Below are 17,714 nucleotides of genomic sequence, written 5' to 3'. Positions count from 1 at the left end.
GAGTAGGTACCGTTATTCCTCCTATTAAAAAAAAAGAGAAACCGCTCCCTCCAAAACAGGTGGAAAATTATTTCAATTTTCGAAAAATATGGGGGAACACTGAAAACCACATCTACGTCTGTAATGCTCAAATACAGGGCTTAGAAACACCAATGCAAAATGTTATATAAACAACATTGTGTTTCACTGAGACAAAAGCCACTGGGCAGAGCTGCTGTCACCAGGTGCCACGTCAAGTCCCCACACAGAAAGGGACTGACAGTCCTTCCCTTGGGTCTTAGTGGATTGGGAAGGACTTGGCTACAGGACATCACTTTGCAGACTTCAGACTATTTTTTTTTCCCCCACATTTTTGATCTTGCAGGTTTATAGGCACAGCTTTGGGAACTTGCAGGGTGTATTGGGCGGAAAAAAATTAAGAAGAAAAGGTGCTACAGGGAAATTACCAGTGATTCTTGTCCCAGTTGGAGGAAACTTCCAAAATACAAGCTGTGAATCACTAGATTCTATAAATTTGCAGGAATAGTATTAAACACTTGAAGTCCAAAGGGTATTTCTTGTTAATGCCACATTGAAGGCTTTGTTTGTTAGATCATGCAAGCACACCCTGCAGCTAATGATGATAACATTTCCATTTTATTGGTATAAATCATCTTGGTGCTGTTTATAGCTTACTTAAGAAGAGAGAGATAAAGGGAAGCACAGCCATTAGGTCATCTGATGCCAGCTCCACAAAAAGCTTCTGCTGTTTCTGCCTCTCTTCCCTTTTCTGCTAGGGCTTGTTTTGTCTCAGGAATGTGCTAATGATGGAAAATCGGCTGCCAGATTTGCAAACTGGACTTGGGCATATTGCTCCCAACAAAGAGCATCACGTTGCTTGGTGCCAACCCTGAGCTTTAGCATCTCACCCTTGGTACAAAAAGAATGAGAAAGAGCTTTCAAATTATTTGTATTCCCCCACATCTTGCATCCACTGAATGTTTAATTACTGTCTGACAAGGTGCAGTGACAAAAGCAGCCAACTGCAAGGTCATTTTCCTGCTTTTTACTCTTAGGCCCTAAGGTTGCAATGAAAATTTAAAAGAACACCTCGTTTTTGCATCTCTGTGCCACAAAGGTTGGCCTCCAGCTGCAGCCTCATTTATGGAGTGTAAATACCAATGTGGAAGGGTCTCAGCTGAAAAGTTGTGCCTGTTCTTTAAAAATAGCACCTCCACAGACATGGTTTCCACTGTCATGTGAGTCACAACACTTTGAAAGGTGCTAAAAATGAGTTGTGTAAGTGTTTTACTGCAAAATGAATGGTTTCTATCTTGTCCTGTGACCCATGAGCATTCCCTCAGTGGTGTCAGAGGAGCGATGCCAGTTTACATTAGTTTGGAACTGCTCTAGTTTATATAAACGGGTTAATCTAATACTCTGAATTGTGTGCTTTGGATTTAAAGGACAACTTGGTCTTTGCTTACTGATCTGCTAAAATCAGGCCAAACCTCACAGGAATCAGACAGCACAGCCAAAACCTCCTTTACTAACTGAGTTTGTAAGTTATTTTGTCCTTTATAAAAGGAAGTATTTTCTAATGTGAAGTAATAGAAGTGATCGTATATTGCTAAATACAGTATTTTGCTGATCCTAGTGCAGTTAAAATGTTGATTTTTGTTTTGCTTGGTTTGTTGAGGCTGGAGAACACTGAGGGGAGCCTTCATTGCGTTCTGCAGTTTCCTCATGAGGGGCATTTTAGGGCCGGGGCTGTTTTCTCTTCTCTGGTGACCAGTGACAGGACCCGAGGGAACAACGTGAAGCCATGTCAGGGGGTTTAGGCTGGATATTAGGAAAAGGTTCTTCATCTAGAGGGTGTTTGGGCACTACCACAGCTTCCCAGGGCAGTGGTGGAGTCCCCCTCCCTGCAGGGATTGTGCGGATGTGGCACTTGGGGACATGGTTCAGCGGTGGCTTTGGCCGTGCTGGGCTAACGTCGGACTCGATCATCTCAGAGGGATTTTCTCACCTCAACAATCACACGATTCTATGCAACAACACCCGCTGAGCGCTGCACCTTTAGCACCGCGCTCGCTGCAGCGCCAGCGCCGAGGGGTCTCGGGAACCCCCGCGGTTCCGCTCCGGGCACCGGGGGGAGCGGAGCCGGTACCGAGCCGGGCGGAGCCGTGTTAATCCCGTTCCGGGCAGAGCCGTGTTAATCCCGTTCCGGGCAGAGCCGTGTTAATCCCGATCCGGGCAGAGCCGTGTCAATCCCGATCCGGGCGGAGCCGTGTTAGTCCCGATCCGGGCGGAGCCGTGTTAGTCCCGTTCCGGGCGGAGCCGTGTCAGTCCCGTTCCGGGCAGAGCCGTGTCAATCCCGTTCCGGGCGGAGCCGTGTCAATCCCGTTCCGGGCGGAGCTGTGTCAATCCCGTTCCGGGCGGAGCCGTGTCAATCCCGATCCGGGCGGAGCCGTGTCAGTCCCGATCCGGGCGGAGCCGTGTCAGTCCCGATCCGGGCGGAGCCGTGTCAGTCCCGTTCCGGGCGGAGCGGTGTCAGTCCCGTTCCGGGCGGAGCCGAGCCGGCCCCGTTCCGGGCGGAGCCTCCGCCCCTCCATGGCTGCCATGGCCGCCCCACCGCCCGCCGAGTCCCCGGTGCCCCCCGGCCGGCGCTGCCCGTCGCTGCTCGCCGTAGAGCCGCTGCTGTTCCTGGCCACCGTGTCGCTGGGGCTGCAGGGCCCGCTGGCCACCCAGTACCTGTGGGACCGGCTGGGTGCCGAGCACGGCTACAGCGACTTAAACAGCACCGACTCCGCCGGCTGCGGGAACGGCAACGCTACCGCCGACCCCCTGCGGCAGGTGGGGACACCGGGGGAGCGGGGGGCCCGGGGGGACGGGAGACAGGGGGGAGAGGGCAGCTCTGAGTGTAGATGAAGAACTCAGGGGGAGAGGAGGGTCCGGGGGAGAGGGGAGGCACGGGGATAGATGGGGACGTCCTGGGGAGAGGGGAGTCTGTGGGAGTGGGGAGCCCCAGAAGGAGTGGGAAGCTCACGGGGAGTAGGAGGTCCCAGGGGAGAGGGGAGCTCTGTGGGAGCAGGGGGAGAGAGGTGTCCCGGAGGAGCCCCAAGGGAAACAGGGAGCTCGGCAGGAGCAGGGAGCCCCTGGGAGCGGAGAGTCTGGAGAGGAATGAGAGCTTGGGAGGAGCAGGGAGCCCCAGGAGGAGTGGGGAGCTCAGGATGGCACTGGCTGCTGTTGGAGCTCCTCAGCTGCCTGTTTCTCCTGCAGGAGGTGGAAGCCCTGGTGTCCCACTGGAACCTCTACATCAACCTGGGAGGCTTCTTCGTCAGCCTCTTCTCCGTGACTCTCTTCGGCCCATGGAGCGACAGCGTGGGCCGGCGCCCGGCGCTGATCCTGCCGGCCGCGGGCATGGCCCTGCAGACGGCCATCTACCTGCTGGTCATGTACCTGGAGCTGCACGTCGCCTTCTTCCTCCTGGGACGCATTTTGAGCGGCCTCACAGGTGACTACAACCTGATCCTGGCCAGCTGCTTCTCCTACGTGGCCGACACCAGCGAGCGGCGTGCGCGGACCTTCCGGGTGGCCATCCTCGAGGCGTGCTTGGGCACTGCAGGCATGGTGGCCAGCATTGGCGGCGGCCAGTGGCGCAAGACCCAGGGCTACATCAACCCCTTCTGGCTGGCCTTTGCTGCCAGCCTTGCTGCCACTCTCTATGCCGCTTTCTTCCTCCAGGAGTCGGTGAAGCAGAAGAAAGCGGCCAAGCTGTTCACGCTCAGCCACTACAAGGCTGTGTACAGGCTGTACACGGCGCCGGAACACCCGAGCTCCAGGTGGAAACTGGCTCTGTACTCCCTGGCTTTCTTTCTGATTGTCACGGTGCATTTTGGAGCCAAGGACCTCTATGTTTTGTATGAGCTCGGCTTCCCTCTCTGCTGGGCTTCCGACCTCATCGGGTACGGCTCCGCCGCCAGCTACCTGGCTTACCTGAGCAGCCTGGTGGGGCTGAGGCTGCTGCAGCTCTGCCTTGAGGACACCTGGGTGGCAGAGATAGGATTGCTCTCCAACATTGCTGGGCTGGTGGTGATTTCCCTTGCTACCACAACACCACTGATGTTTACAGGTGATGCCGAAGTCTTAAATCCCTGTTTCTCAGGCTTTTAGCATATTGATGCTGATGATGTGCTTCTGGAAGTTCAGGCACATGAGGAAGTTCTGCCTTGTGCACCAAAAAAACGGTGGCAGTGTTGGCCAAACACTAAAGTTGGAAGTGCATCCATGTAGTTCCTAGAATGTTAGGCTTCCCAGAGGTGTATTACACTGCAGATACAGACTAAAGTGCTTTATGAGATCCAGGAGGGTGAATTGTGTGTAAATATAGCAGGGAGACACTGCCAGCAGCTGCAAATTTCTGGGACTGACTTTGGAGACCTTATTTTTCAGCTGAGCATTTCCCTAATGTGCCATGTCTTGCTCACAGGTTATGGGATTCTCTTCCTTTCCATGGCAGCCACTCCAGTCATCAGATCCAAGCTCTCCAAGCTGGTCAGTGAGACGGAACAGGGTAAGGAATTAGCCACTGTGCTTAAGCCAGGTCCTGAAACCCTGTCTTCTTGGAACATTGAAACCAAACTCTGGGGAGGTTAGGAGTTCCCTGGCTGCTCTGGACTCCTGTGCCCCTGCATTCACCCTCAGGCCCAGGGTAATGTTTTATTTTTTTTCCCAAAAAATTGTCATTGTTTAATTCAGACTTGCTGCGTTTTCAAGATGAGAGCAAGAGAAGAGAAGCGGGAATATTTCATTCATCCATCTGTTCATTTCCAAAACATTTACAAGGAGCAAGAGTTAAAATGGATTATGTAACGAGGAGAAAAGGGTCATTCTCCTGACCATAACTTTCCTCTGTAGATCAGTAACAGTGGGAAGAACCAGGTGTTGTTGGAGGGTTGTATCATTGACCATGGTGAAAGATCATGGGTAATCCTCAGGAGGAGCATAATTGCCTTTTGTCCAGTTCTGTGTTTGGAGGGCTTGCACTTGCTGTGAAACAGAGCATAGGAATATCTCCGAGGCAGACAGAGGGGGGAGGGAATCCAGGTGGCAACGATCGAAAGGTGATTTTGCACAGCTCATGTTTCTTATTTTAGAATGGCCACAGCGCGTACAGCGGATTTATGGCGCCAAATCTTCTGCTGTACTTAATGTTTAACAAATGATAAGAGGTGCTTGACAATCTATAGAGCCCTGGCCTGAAGCATTTACAGTCCAGCTGATAGATAATATCCCTGGTCAGCTCCTGCTCCAAATCCTGCAGCTTGGTGAGGTGACCCTGGCCACAGGTTGGACCTGCTGGGCCAGCCCTGTGTCCCACGTCATCACACTTAATACTCACACCTTTCTGATGGCAAGTTCAACCCCTTGGGAAGACTGGCAGGATCCACTGAGGGTGATGTGTTACAGCTGTTTACAGGCAATAACCGCCTGCCTATCTCACCATTATCCTCTTATCTCTCTTTTCCAGGTGCTCTCTTTGCTTCTGTTGCCTGCGTGGAAGGGCTGTGTTCACTCGTGGCTACAGGAGTGTTCAACTCTCTCTACCCTGCCACCTTGCACTTCATGAGGGGATTCCCATTTCTTTTTGGGGCTATAATCCTTCTTATTCCAGCAGCTATCCTTGGGTAATTTACTTCGAATGCCTAAACTTTGCCATGCCATGTCATAAGGACAATACTATTTACTTTTAGGATAGAAGCTGGCAGTTTTTAAGGCATATTTTCAGTTATGGTTGTGAGAGGGTGTTTGGTGCCCCGGTAAACAGAGGTGCAGGTCATTTCTTTGGGAATCTGAATTGTAGGGATAAACCTGCAGCCTGAGTGATGTAGCTGCTGATATTCAAACTACTTCAAAGCCTCACTCCACCCTCAATGGAATCCAAAATCTGGAATTGAATTTGAAAGCTCTTCATGGAGGAGATGGAGCTCTCTCAGCAGTCTCTCTTCCTGTAATTTCTTTAGTAATTAAAGCAGAAGTTTTGTTGTGATAGAAAACAAATCCTCTGGGAGGGGGAACGTGTTGGGATTTGTACAAGTGCAACAGCTCCTGGCAGGGTCGTTTTGTTTTGTTCCTCTGAAACTTGTAAGACTCACTCAATTCAGCAACATCCCCATGTGCCTTTGAAAGTTGAAACTGTTCATTCTTTTCTAGGTGGATACAACTCTGGGATTCGAAACACGACTACAACCACTTCCAAGATGCTGGGAAAGACTGAATTTAACAACAAGGAATTCGCCAGCACGGCAGCGTCCACCTGAAGATTGCACTTTGTTCTTCCCTCAAAGCACAGATCAGTGTGGGAGGGACACCCTGCTTGTCCTTACTAACTTCTGAATGCCAAATAGTTGGAAATCACAGGAGGAACTTGATTTGGAGCTGTGAATGCCTCCTCAACATTGTGTTGGCTCGTCTGTCAGAGAAAACCCAAGAGGTCCAAAAGCCAATCAAGCTGTTCTGAGGACCTTTTGCAAAGCTGGTTTGGGGTTTGGTGGGGCCAGAAGGCTCTGCCATGCTTTTAGTGGGGAGAGAGGACTGAGTTCTGGTTTGATTGCCAAGCATTTTCACCTCTGAGTACTACAGTGTGCAGCAGAGGAGCTGTTGGTGTGGTTGAGGCACAGACTGAATCAGAGGCACCCAGCAGTGTCCTGCTGGGGGTGGGGGAAGATCTGTGCTCCAGATCATCATGTTACCAGTAAAAACCCAACAAATGTGACATGCCAGACCACAAAAATCCTTATGGAGAGGGGCAGTTTAGCACAGGAGTGCTATTGCTGTCCTTGCTGACTGAACCAGCTTTAGTTTTGCAAGTCAGAGGTGTCCTAAAGAGAGGATCTAATTGATGAAGTGTTGGAAGGAATGCCAGGGGCATGTCCTGCCTGTCTGCAGCTCAGCCCAGGATCTCAGAGGTGTTTTTGAGAAGTAACATCATCTGAGAATACTGGAGTGCCAGTAGAATAAATCCTGGGTTGGGAGGGACCCCCGAGGATCCTTGAAGCAACTCCTGCAGGTGCCTTAATTGACAGTTGCCAAACCTGATGAACTTAAGGCTAAAATTGTTGGAATTTTTTCTCCTTACACTGCAAAACAGTTTGATGGGTGTGCCCCAGTCATGTGCAATTGCTGCTGTGTTTATCCAGAGCCCTTCCTCAGCAAGCTGGTGTGGGGACAGAACTTGTGTCTTTAGGATTAGTTTCTTTTCACTGTACATAGCATAATTTTGTGTTAATGACCTTTGCTGCCTGGTTTGGGATCTGTTAATGCCAGCAAGCAAACCCCACGTCCATGGTGCTTATAGTTGTTCTTTCTGAAGCATTACCTGTGTTGCTGCTGTCCCTTTTTTCTTCAACGTGCCATAAACCAGCAGTTCTGGTACATGCAGTAATGACTTTACTCTTTCAGAATGAATAAAACCTTCATGCTCTTTTATGGTTCATAAAACTCTGGGTATCTTGTGCAGCTCTTGATTTCCTTCGTCCTTGACTTGTTCAGGGCTTCTCTCCGTTGTTTTCATTCTCAGCCCTGTATTGAAGACTTTAGTAAAGAAGGAGCAGCAGGGATTTATCTGTCTTGTGGAGAATGAGTATGTGAGAGTGAAAAATCAGGAAAAATGCAGGTTTGGGTCTTGCAAGCAGCCCAAACTTGCTTTTGCTGACCACCAGGGTAAAGCTTGCAGGAGAGCTTCATTTGAAACCCATCTTCAGTGTGCAGAAAACGTGAAATGCTTGTAGCCAGCTTTGTCCCTGTCCATTGGGAGTTTGTGGTCGAAGCAGGAGAACTGGGGAGTAGAGAAGCAGGGAGGCTTTAAGAACTTGGTGTTCCTCCACTTGCTCTAAGCAGTCGTGCCAGGGAACACAGGAGTTACAGGTCTGATTGCTGGGCTAAGCCTGTGACTGGCCTCCCCGAGGAACAGGGCATGCTGTGAATGCTGCAGTAGATGTTTGTGGCTGAGCTGATTGTGAAGCAAAGTCGTCTCTGCTCCACAGAGGCCAATTCAAGCAGCTGCTCAGTGTTGTGCAGTGAGGTGAAACCTGGCTCTGCATGGGGAGAGGTTCAATGGCAGCTATTAGGCCTTATTAAAAAAATTAAACCAAAGTTTTTCTAGGCTGTCCTCCAAGAGTTGCAACAGTGGAGCCGTGGCTGGTGGCAGCAGGCAGAGTCCCTGGGGATGCAGTGCATCAGCCCGTGCAAAGGTGAGTGGGAAGTGAGGGGTTCCTGCAGGGAATGGTGCTTGGGAATGTCAGTCCTGCTTCACGATGGCAAGGGAAAACAAGTGTGAAAAGCCTGCAGGGAGAGAAGCATGTGATACAGACAAAGGAGTGGGGATTTAGAGTAAAAACCAGATTTATTAATAATGCCTGATAGAATAACTCCAAACACTTTTTGACATGGCAGAGCAAAGGAATGAGGGAGGGTGAGGACAGAGGAATTCATTTCCTTGGGACTGCTCCAGCGGGAAGGGGCTGGGTCTGGGATGTTTTGCCAGAAGCAGGGCAAGTTCATTGAGGTGAAGATAATGATGGGGAAACAGGAGGAGTCCCAGTCTGGGCAGCTGGAGCAGGAGATGGGGTCTGGTTTCAGGTGAGACACCTGAGCTGTGGAGAACAAGTAAATCTCCACACTGAATGCTGGGTGAGGAGGTTCATTGCTACAGAGCTCCTGAGAAACAAGACACAATCATCTTACCAGGTATTATTGCAGGGAGAAAAAATCCTTAGGCCTGTTTGTATGGGACTCCTTCAGTGGCCATGGAGGCCTTGACATTCAGTTACTGAAGGCTTTTCCCTGAAGCAGCTCACAAGAGGCTTTTATCCTTTGGCAGATTCACCTTTGGGCTCATCTGCTGGCTTCTGGTTGTTTAATCTGGAGATTAGATGGATTCTAATTCTGTTGAATGCTGGGCAGATAGGGCTATTAACCTTTCAGTAGAGAGCAAAGATGCCATTAACTGTGAGCTGATAAGAGCTATCCATAAAGCACCAGAATTAACTTCTCTTTTTTCTTTTTTCCTGAAATGTTTGTGGATCCAAGCCAAAAGAAAAAAGTGTTTGTGTTCCTGACAGTTAAAGCAGGGCTTCAGGGAGAGCCAGCAGGAGGACAAGGAAGCTGAGACTCTTTGTTACCTCCTGAAAGAGTTGAGTTTTTCTCGAGCAGGGATAGGAAGAGGAGCCTGCTGCTTCTGCAAGGAGATTCAGCAGCCTGGAGAGTGGAATTCAGGGATTTGTGTCAGGATACCCACAGTTCCTCACCAGCAGCGTTGGCAGCATGCAGTGATGGTCCTGCTCCCATCTGGAGCATCCTTTGCCAGCCCTTTGCATCAACTTCACTTTTTCTTGATATTTTAAGCTGAGGAGCTGCAAACAGCCCCAGTGGGTGTTGAGAAGAGGTTGGTAGGAAGAAACAATTGGAATTGCATCCAGCAATGAGTAGGGACAACCCCAAGGAGCTCAGCCAGGGCTGTGGGGGTGTGTGGTGGTCAGCAGAGAGATTCGCCAGCTCCTGCTGAAGGCACAGAGCATGGGAGATCGGCTGTGGAGCAGTGACAGGATAAAATACAGCCACAGTGAATAATAACTCCACAAACACAGCAATTAGCATCTTCCCTGCATGGATAGAACTTTTCCAGGGTCACAGTCCAGCCTCCAGTGCCCTGAAATCAGAGACCTGATCAAGTGGTGAAGCTGAGACCTCAGATGGAGGGAAGGAGGGTATTTTAAAAGCACTTTTTGCAGAGATCCTGCAGAAACTTCACGTGGTCTAACCCCAAACTTCCACTGCCAGAGTTAAGAGCACACAGCGGTGTTGCAGCACTGGGAGGTGGAAGTCCCATGAGGAGGGAAGGAGCTCTTGTAATAAAGGAACATTGCTGGGAAAGATAAAGCAGTTCAGAAGGCCCCTGTGGATTATCTTTCCCAAACACAAAGATTTTGTTAGGGCTTAGTTTTTATTTGCCCTTTCCTGCTCTCAGTTTCTGACCACAAGTTATATTCCTGGGACACGCAGCAGAGCCACACATTCCTCTCAATTGCTCTTCTCTCCCATGTGTCCTCTTGTGATGGATTCTCAACACTTCTCCAATTTTCAGTCCTTGGAAGATCCTTCCTCTTTGGATGTGTTTCTGAGGGAAGCTGTAGCTGCTTGTGGGGTCTGGATGGTGCCAGTTTCACACCCTGTGCATGTCCTGCCACCTCACATGGAAGACACATAATCCATCCCAGAGTCCACCCTGGCTTGGCTCCCCAGGCGCCGTGGGGAGAGGGGCCAAGGGGCTTGTATTTGGAGGGTGAGGAGGGAGTAAAGAGCCACAGGTTTTCTCTCAAAGATAGGAAAAAGTCAGGAGGGATAAATTTGGACCCCCACAAAAAGGGGTCAGCTGGGAGTCTCTGAGGCTGCTGTGCTGCTGGTTCTAGCTCTGCCCCAGGGAGTGCAAACAGTCCAGCCCGTTCTCCGACCCAGCCGAGGAGTCCCGGGAGGAGCGGCCCTGGAGAAAGCGGATGATTTTGTCAATCGTCGCCTCCTGGTACTCGTGGGACCACCTGTATTCGAGGGGAAAATGTGATACTTTCTCTGGTGTGCGTGGGGTGCCACAAGATAGCTGCATTCATTTGGGCTAGAAGCTAGAGACCCCTTTCCTCCACTCCAGCTCTCCAGGAGCTCCTTGGATGCCCTGCCAGGCTGGGATGCACAAAGGGAAGGCAGGAGGGGAAAGAAACCCAGGTGAGCTGTGAAACCTGCCAGCATCACTCCTGCCTGGGGCCAGGTGTCCTCCTGGCAGTGACTCCTCTGTCACCCAGAGGAGCCCCAGCACAACATCAGCAGCAGGGATGTGGTGGAAACCTTTGCTCCCTTCATGCTTTGGAGCACCTGGAGTGACTCACTGTCCCTTTGACCTGTTCTGCCTCCCTCATCTGTTTGTCCCAATGTCCTTGGGCTCTTTGCTACTCCTTATGCAAGTTGTTCTTTCCAGGTGTCAAGGAACCCCATGGCACAGCTGGCTTTTACTTACATGATACCATTGAATTTCAGGACAGCCCTCATGTCCTTGGGAAGGGTTTCTGGGTCCGGCCACTCAAAATGGTCTGTGACAGGTACAATGTTCTTTCCAGAGTTCAGGGCTGTCACAATCTCCTGCAGGAACAGAACATGCAGGTTTTCATGGCCTCCATCAGCCCATCACCAACTCCCTCCCACTCCAGTGTTCACACAGCTCCCACCTGGTGGCATCTCTTACCTTGTGTACCCAGTCCTTGCACTCAGGGTCCTCCATGCATTTGTCCAGTGCATTTGGCGAGAGGACCAGCACAAAATTCCGGGCACTCAGGACGCTCTGGAGCAGTTTATCTTCAAACTTCCCTGCCTCCAGCTTCTCCACGTCGATGAACACGCTGAAGCCGTGGAGCTGCAGGTGGACCTTCAGCAGGCTGGTGGCAAGAGAGGACAGCACCATGAGGAGACGTTTCATGTGCTGTCCCACCATGTTGGCTGAGACAGGAGCAGGGAATGAGATGCCAGCTCCAGCCCAGCTGTCTGGGCACGTGCAGAGAACTCAAGGAGCTGACAGTGACTCCCTGCTGTGATCCTCTACAGCCCTACGAGTGTGAGGAAAGGGTCAGTCAGTGCCAAAGTGACCGTGACAGGGCTGGGAATTGGCCCCTCCACCGTGCAGGTTATCATGCGTGTTGTCCCCATTTTTTCTGCAGCTTTTGGCAGCCTCCCTTCCTCCCCATTTCACACTTTTCCCACCCACCTTCCCTCTGGGCTTCACCATTCCCTGCAGGACTCACCTGGCCAGCTGTGAGCCGGTGCTCCTCCGGTAGCTGATGAACACATCGGTCCCGTTGGACGTGGTTTGCAGCGTGATGGGGGAGTGAAGCGTTTCTAGGCAGCGCAAAACAACCACCAGAAGTTAAAAACCACCCGGCAGCTCATCCTAAACACCCCTCAACACCCCTCCCTCCTGCTGGGAGCCGCACCCCTGGCCGCGGTGAGGATGCGGACGCGGTGGAAGCCGGTGTGGATGTGACAGTCCTCCTGCAGCTGCTGCTCCGTCACGCGGTGCAGGAAGTTGCGGTCGATGCCGCAGGTGAGCAGGTTGTAGGTGTACTGCCGGAATTTGGGGTCGATGCCCCCCAGCCAATCGGCCAGGTTGCTGCGGTCGCAGGTGGAGTAATTGGCGAAGGTCTTGAGCTCCGTCAGCTCCCGGAAAAACCTGGTGGAGAAATAAATGGAGCACTTAGAGACATGTGGGACCACATCTTTTTCCTGCTCAGGAGGGAGTGCAGCTCCGTGCTGGGGTGAAGGATGAGCTACAGGAAGAGGAAAGAGAAGAACAGCAGCATGGGAGTGCTGGTCCTCAGAACACTGAGGTGTGAGGAGCTCAGCTAAGGGTAAGTTCCCATCTTTCTGGGTAACTTGCAGGATCCCACCTGCCCTGTGCCACAGGTGCTCTTTCCCCCACCCACACCTGTGCAGTGGTCCCATTACAGAAATCTCTCTGGGACTACAAAGTGCAGTGGAAAAGCCCTGGCAGTCCAGGTTTTGCATTTGGAGGATCTCCATTCTCGTTTTTGCAGACACCTTGTCCCTGGCTCTGCCACTGTGGTGATAGCCATGAGGGAGTCCAGTGTGCCCTGGTGGTGGTCCTACCTTTTCCGAGTGATGCTGGAGTCCATTCCCAAATCCTTCTGCAGCTCCTGCTCTGTCAGCCTCAGGAGAATGTCCCCATCCACCTGGTGATCCTGCCAAGAGAAATCCAGGCTGGAAAAGCTTCTGGGTGAGATGCTTACACCTGTGCTGCAACGATGGAGCAGAAGTGTCTATCCAGGTGTCCCTCCCCCAGCACAAAGCCCTACCAGGAATCTCTGGCAGTATTTATTGAATCCAATCTGCTGCAGCCACGTCTGCACCTCACAGGACTTCCAGTTGGGAACCGTGGGCAGGATGCGCCGAGGAACCTCCTCCCCTATCATGCGCAGCACCTTTTTGGCCAGGGAGGAGGTGGTGCTGCTGGTGGAGTAGCACACAATCCTCTTCAGGCTCTGCGTGGCCCCAATCTCGCTGAAAATCTGGGGGCACAAAGGGAGGAGATGTCACTTTGCTTCCCATCATCCTCTTCCCAACAAGCTGTGCTGGGCCAGGGGAGGACCAAGGTGTTTGGTGAGCAAAAGACACCAAGATGCAGCTGTGGCACCCCTTCCCTTTGACACCACCTTCCTCCAGGCCGACCTACCCTTTACCTGTGTTTTCTTCTGCCTGGCTTTGATGGCAGCCTCGGTGCAGAGGTAGAAGGCAGCGATGCACTGGGCTTCCAGCCGGGAGCTGTCCAGCAGGGGCACGAGGCGCTGCAGGTCCTGCGCCGTCCGCCCCTGGATGTTGTCACTGCTGCCCAGCATCTCGCAGGCGAACTGCTCCGGATCCAGCGAGGCGATGAAGGGCTCCACCAGAGCCAGCGTCCCCGAGCGCTCCACCTCCTTCTCGATCTCCTTGTTGGTGGCCAGCACCGTGATGGCCAGGCAAGCATGCAGCCGGATCAGCTCGTCATCTTTGGAGAAGGCCAGCGGGAAAAGCCACTCTGCCGCCTTCTTCTCGATCATGAGGCGCTGGTTGGCCTGGCCCCCGTACATGGCACAGTTGGCCAAGGCCATGGCACAGTGGCGCAGCACGGCGGGGTCCGTCCAGCGGCACCAGTAGAGGATGGCGTCCAGGCCCCCGTCGGAGATGAGCTGGAAGCAGGTCTCCTCCGTGTGCTTGAACATGTGCTCCAGGATCCCAGAGACGCTCTGAGCCAGCTGAGGGACATCCCGCTCCTTGGCTAAGTTCAGGATCACGCCCAGACCGATGCGAGCGATCCGGTCCCTGCGGGAAGGAGAGGCAGGTGAGGGGCGGAAGGATGTGCAAGGAGTGAGAACAGTGACTGGTGTGCCCCGTGCCGTGGTGATATTTATCCCAGGACAAACAGACGTCTCCTTGTGGGTCACAGCTGCCAGATATGCAATGCAGCAAGATGCAACAGGCTGGTGCTGGAAAAGCCTGTCTGGGTGTGATGGAAGAACTTGTGATGGGGTGCACAGTCCAGGACCCCCTTGCTGGATGCTCTCATGCTCGAGGTAGGATGTTCATAGCAATTAATTAACAGGCAGGGTAGGTTAATGCCAGGCTGGAAATGGATCTGCTGTGCCAGCCATTGCTGTGGTGTGGAGATGTTTTGGGGTGAAACTTGTTTGTCCCCTAAGAACTGCTGCCAGTGCTGTCAGGGCAGGGCTGTCACATCTGGATGAGCAGTCAAGCAGCCCTGTCCACAAGTGGGACACAGAGGGGGGGTCTGTCTGTCCTGGGATGGCAGCTGGAGGGAAGCTCTTTATTTCCTCAGTCCTTCACTCTTCTGGAAGAGGACAGCAAGAGCCTGGGGTAGGTGGCCAAGGGCCACCAGCTGCTGCTTAGCCATGGCTGACCTTGGGAGTCCTGTGCTTAAAATGACACCTGAATGGGGCTGTGCCTTGAAAATGAGGTGAGGAAGGGGAAAATCAGGATCATAGAATGATGTGGGTTGGAAGCGACATAAAAATTCATCCAGTTCCAACCCCCTGCCACAGGCAGGGACACCTTCCACTATCCCAGGTTGCTCCAAGCCCTGTCCAACCTGGCCTTGGACACTCCCAGGGGTGTGTGCACAGCTTCTCTGGGCAACATGTGCCAGGGCCTCACCACCCTCTGAGATGAGCTCTTGGCTGTGCTCCCATGAGCTTTCCTGGGGTGAGTGGCAGCTCCATTCCTCCCCTCAGCAGTGGCCATTTGGTGCCGTGACAGAGCTGCTCTGTTAGTGAGGCAGCACTGGCAGAGGTGCCCCATGCCCTGCTGCTCACGAGGGCAGTGGCACTCGGTCCCCAGCGATGGTGGGGTGATGGCACGCCAGCCTCTGTGCTGGCAGGCAGGAAGAGCATTTCTGGGAAGCCTGTGACCCACAGGGCTCTCAGTGACCTTGGGGTGGGTTTGACAGGAAATGTTGTGGAGAGCCCTGGGGGGAAAAAAAAAGCCTTCAGCCTGGGTCTGGCTCCGAGCCCGGACTCAGCCATGGAGCTGGATGACAAACATGGCCCCAACAGGTCCCCCACTCCCTGCAGCCGCAGATGGAGCCAGGACCTGTCCATCTCCCAGCTAAACACCTCTGCTGCTGTGCACAGACTGGCAGAGCTCTGTAAGTGAGAGCCTTGGACCCAAGGGGGAACCCCACACCTCCCTGCCATCGCTCAGAAGTTGTGGGAAGTGAGGGCCTGGAAGCCCATGGCCCATGAACTGCTCCTGGAGCAGAGACAACAACTCCAGCAAACGCTTTCTCTTGCTAAGGAGCTGAGTGCTGAATGCAGCCCGTGCCAGTGATGCTTCCTGGGATTAAATTCCACCCTAATGGGCTTTCCTGATTTAGCTGCCGCTTATTTTTGCCTGCCAGTGCATGCAGTGAGGCCCAGGCTGTGAGTCCACAACCTTCCAGCAGGAGATATCCCCCAGGAAGCCGGGGCAACTTTGGCCAGGCTCCCTTCACATACTTTCCAGAGCCCTGGCTGGCTGGGTTAAAGTGCTCCAAGGGAGAGCAGAGCTGGCAGAGTGCACTTGGGGTGTTGGAAGGGTGAGCTGTGTGTGGGTGCTGCATCAGCAGTGCTGTGATTTCGATGTGTCAGGTGCCACGGGTGCACATGCACCTGTGTACACTCACACACACTCAGGCGCACGCTCCCACCCCACAGTGCCCATGCTCTGACAAAAACATCCCAGCATCTCTCACCTGGCCTGGGCAGCATCTGAACTAGGGGCCAAGGGCTGCTGACCCCTCCTTATGGCTTCATTCCAGCCCTGGTCAGCAGCAGGAAGGCTCTGGGAAGCGGCTTTGTCCTCCTCCTCCTCCTCCTCCTGCTGCAGCTATGGCTAAAGAGGAGTCACGTCTTGTCCTTCGGGTCAGATGCTCTGAGCCAGCCAAACTGACTCAGCTCAACCAGGCTGAGGGGGGCTCAGGAGGACAGCCCAGCCCTCACCAGCATCCCTGAGAGGGGGCTGGTCCTCCTCCCTCCAGCTGTGGGGGAAGGGAGCAGCTCATGGTCATTGCCTGGACATGAATCTGCACAAGTGCTGGGTGTGGGGGGATGTGGTGGGGATCCGGGGGGGTTTGTGCGACTGGGAGCACCCAGAGCAGGGAAATTTGAGGGGTGTGGGTGGGATGGGTGAAGGTAGGTCCAAGGCCAGTTTGGATGGACTTGAAGCAACCTGGTCTATGGAAGGTGCCCCTGCCCATGGCAGAGGGTTGAGATGAGGTCTTTAAGGTCCCTTCGAACCCAAACCATTCTGGGGTGCCCGGGGCAGTGGGGAGGGCTGTGTCCGGCAGGGTCAGGGGCTCTGTGCAGACTCACCTGTTTTCCGCCACCAGGATCTGCTCCAGGAGTTTTCCTGCCTGGCACTTGGTCTCCAGCTCGGCGGTGTAGAGCAGGTTGAGCAGCAAGTCCAGGCCTCCCTCGAGGCGAATCACATCGCACAGCACCTTGGCCACGTCCCTCCCCACGGCGGGCATCCCCCAGGCCTCCTCCACCAGCCGGAACACCTCGGACAGGGCCGCCCGCAGCCCCTCGGGGGTGGCCGCCTGCGTGGCGTGGGCGATGGCCCGGCGGAGGACGGGCAGGACCCGCTCCAGCGCCTCCCGCACCTCGGTGCCCACCCCGGGGGAGACCCCGCCGTGCTCCCGGGCGCTGCCCCCGCCCGCCCAGCCGCCCGCCCGGCTCACACACTCGGGCACCGCCAGCCTCTCCGCGCTCGCCATGGCCAGGGACCGGCCCAGGGTGTGCAGCGACAGGAGCAGGGCGAGCATCGGCGGCTGCTACCGCAGCATCCCCCGCCACCGCCCCCGCGGGGACCCTCCGCTCCTGCGGGAACGCGGGTGGCCGGCTGGGGGGGACAGGAGGGGGGATGCTCCCGCTCCCCCCTCTGCCCTGCCGGGATGCGGAGCTGGAAGCGGAGCCGGATCCGCCTTCCCCGAGCCGGGCTCAGCTTCCCGGTCCCCGGGGCTGATGTCACCGGGTGCAGGCACCGCCTCTCCAAGGAGGGGCTCGGTCCCGGCAGCTGCAGCCCCCTCCCGCTGCAGATCCCCCCAGACCCCTCCTGCTACCAGCCCCGGAAGGATCTAATAGAAGCGTGGATGTGGCTCCTGGGGACATGGTTCAGTGGTGGGCTTGGCAGTGCCGGGATGACGGCTGGAGTCGGTGTTGGAGGGCTTTTCCAACCTAAATTCTGTGATTCTGTGGTTGTGGCCTTTCAGTGCTTAAATAGGGCTCTTAAAAAAAAAAAAAAAAGGGAAAGTGACTTTTTACGTGAATAGATAGCGATAAGACAAAGGGGAACGGTTTTAAAATAAAAGATGAGGGATTTCGATTAGATATTAGGAGAGCATTTTTACTTGCGAGGTACTTGTTCAGGGAAGCTGTAGATGTCCCAACCCTGAAAGTGTCCAAGGCCAGGTTGGACAGGGCTTGGAGCAACCTGGTCTAGTGGAAGGTGTCCCTGCCCATGGCAGGAACTGGAACTAGACAGTCCTTCCTTTTCAACTCAAACTATTCTATTCCACAGCCCCCCCTTGTCCCTCCTGAGCTGGGGCTTGTCCAGCTGTCCCCAGGGCCAAAATCCCCCCATTGTGC

The 17,714-nt window shown here is 53.9% G+C and overlaps 2 protein-coding genes across 2 annotated transcripts; one reads left to right on the top strand and one right to left on the bottom strand.

Moving 5' to 3' along the window:
• Positions 1-2,524: 2,524 nt before the first annotated feature.
• On the top strand, positions 2,525-7,400 carry SLC46A1 (solute carrier family 46 member 1). The gene is made up of 5 exons (XM_082294583.1): positions 2,525-2,835; positions 3,262-4,114; positions 4,472-4,555; positions 5,513-5,669; positions 6,196-7,400. The coding sequence occupies exons 1-5, from the start codon at positions 2,593-2,595 to the stop codon at positions 6,257-6,259; spliced, it is 1,401 nt and encodes a 466-aa protein (XP_082150709.1). The 5' UTR covers positions 2,525-2,592; the 3' UTR covers positions 6,260-7,400.
• A 3,047-nt stretch (positions 7,401-10,447) lies between these two features.
• SARM1 (sterile alpha and TIR motif containing 1) lies at positions 10,448-16,891 on the bottom strand (the record flags this gene model as incomplete). The annotated part of the gene is made up of 9 exons (XM_082294508.1): positions 10,448-10,577; positions 11,048-11,169; positions 11,273-11,462; positions 11,826-11,919; positions 12,015-12,250; positions 12,688-12,779; positions 12,894-13,106; positions 13,278-13,896; positions 16,440-16,891. The coding sequence occupies 9 exons, from the start codon at positions 16,889-16,891 to the stop codon at positions 10,448-10,450; spliced, it is 2,148 nt and encodes a 715-aa protein (XP_082150634.1).
• Positions 16,892-17,714: the final 823 nt, after the last annotated feature.

The sequence above is a fragment of the Coloeus monedula genome (assembly GCF_965178545.1).
Source record: "Coloeus monedula genome assembly, chromosome: 20".
Taxonomy (NCBI): domain Eukaryota; kingdom Metazoa; phylum Chordata; class Aves; order Passeriformes; family Corvidae; genus Coloeus; species Coloeus monedula.
This window is presented reverse-complemented; position numbering and strand designations above follow the sequence as displayed.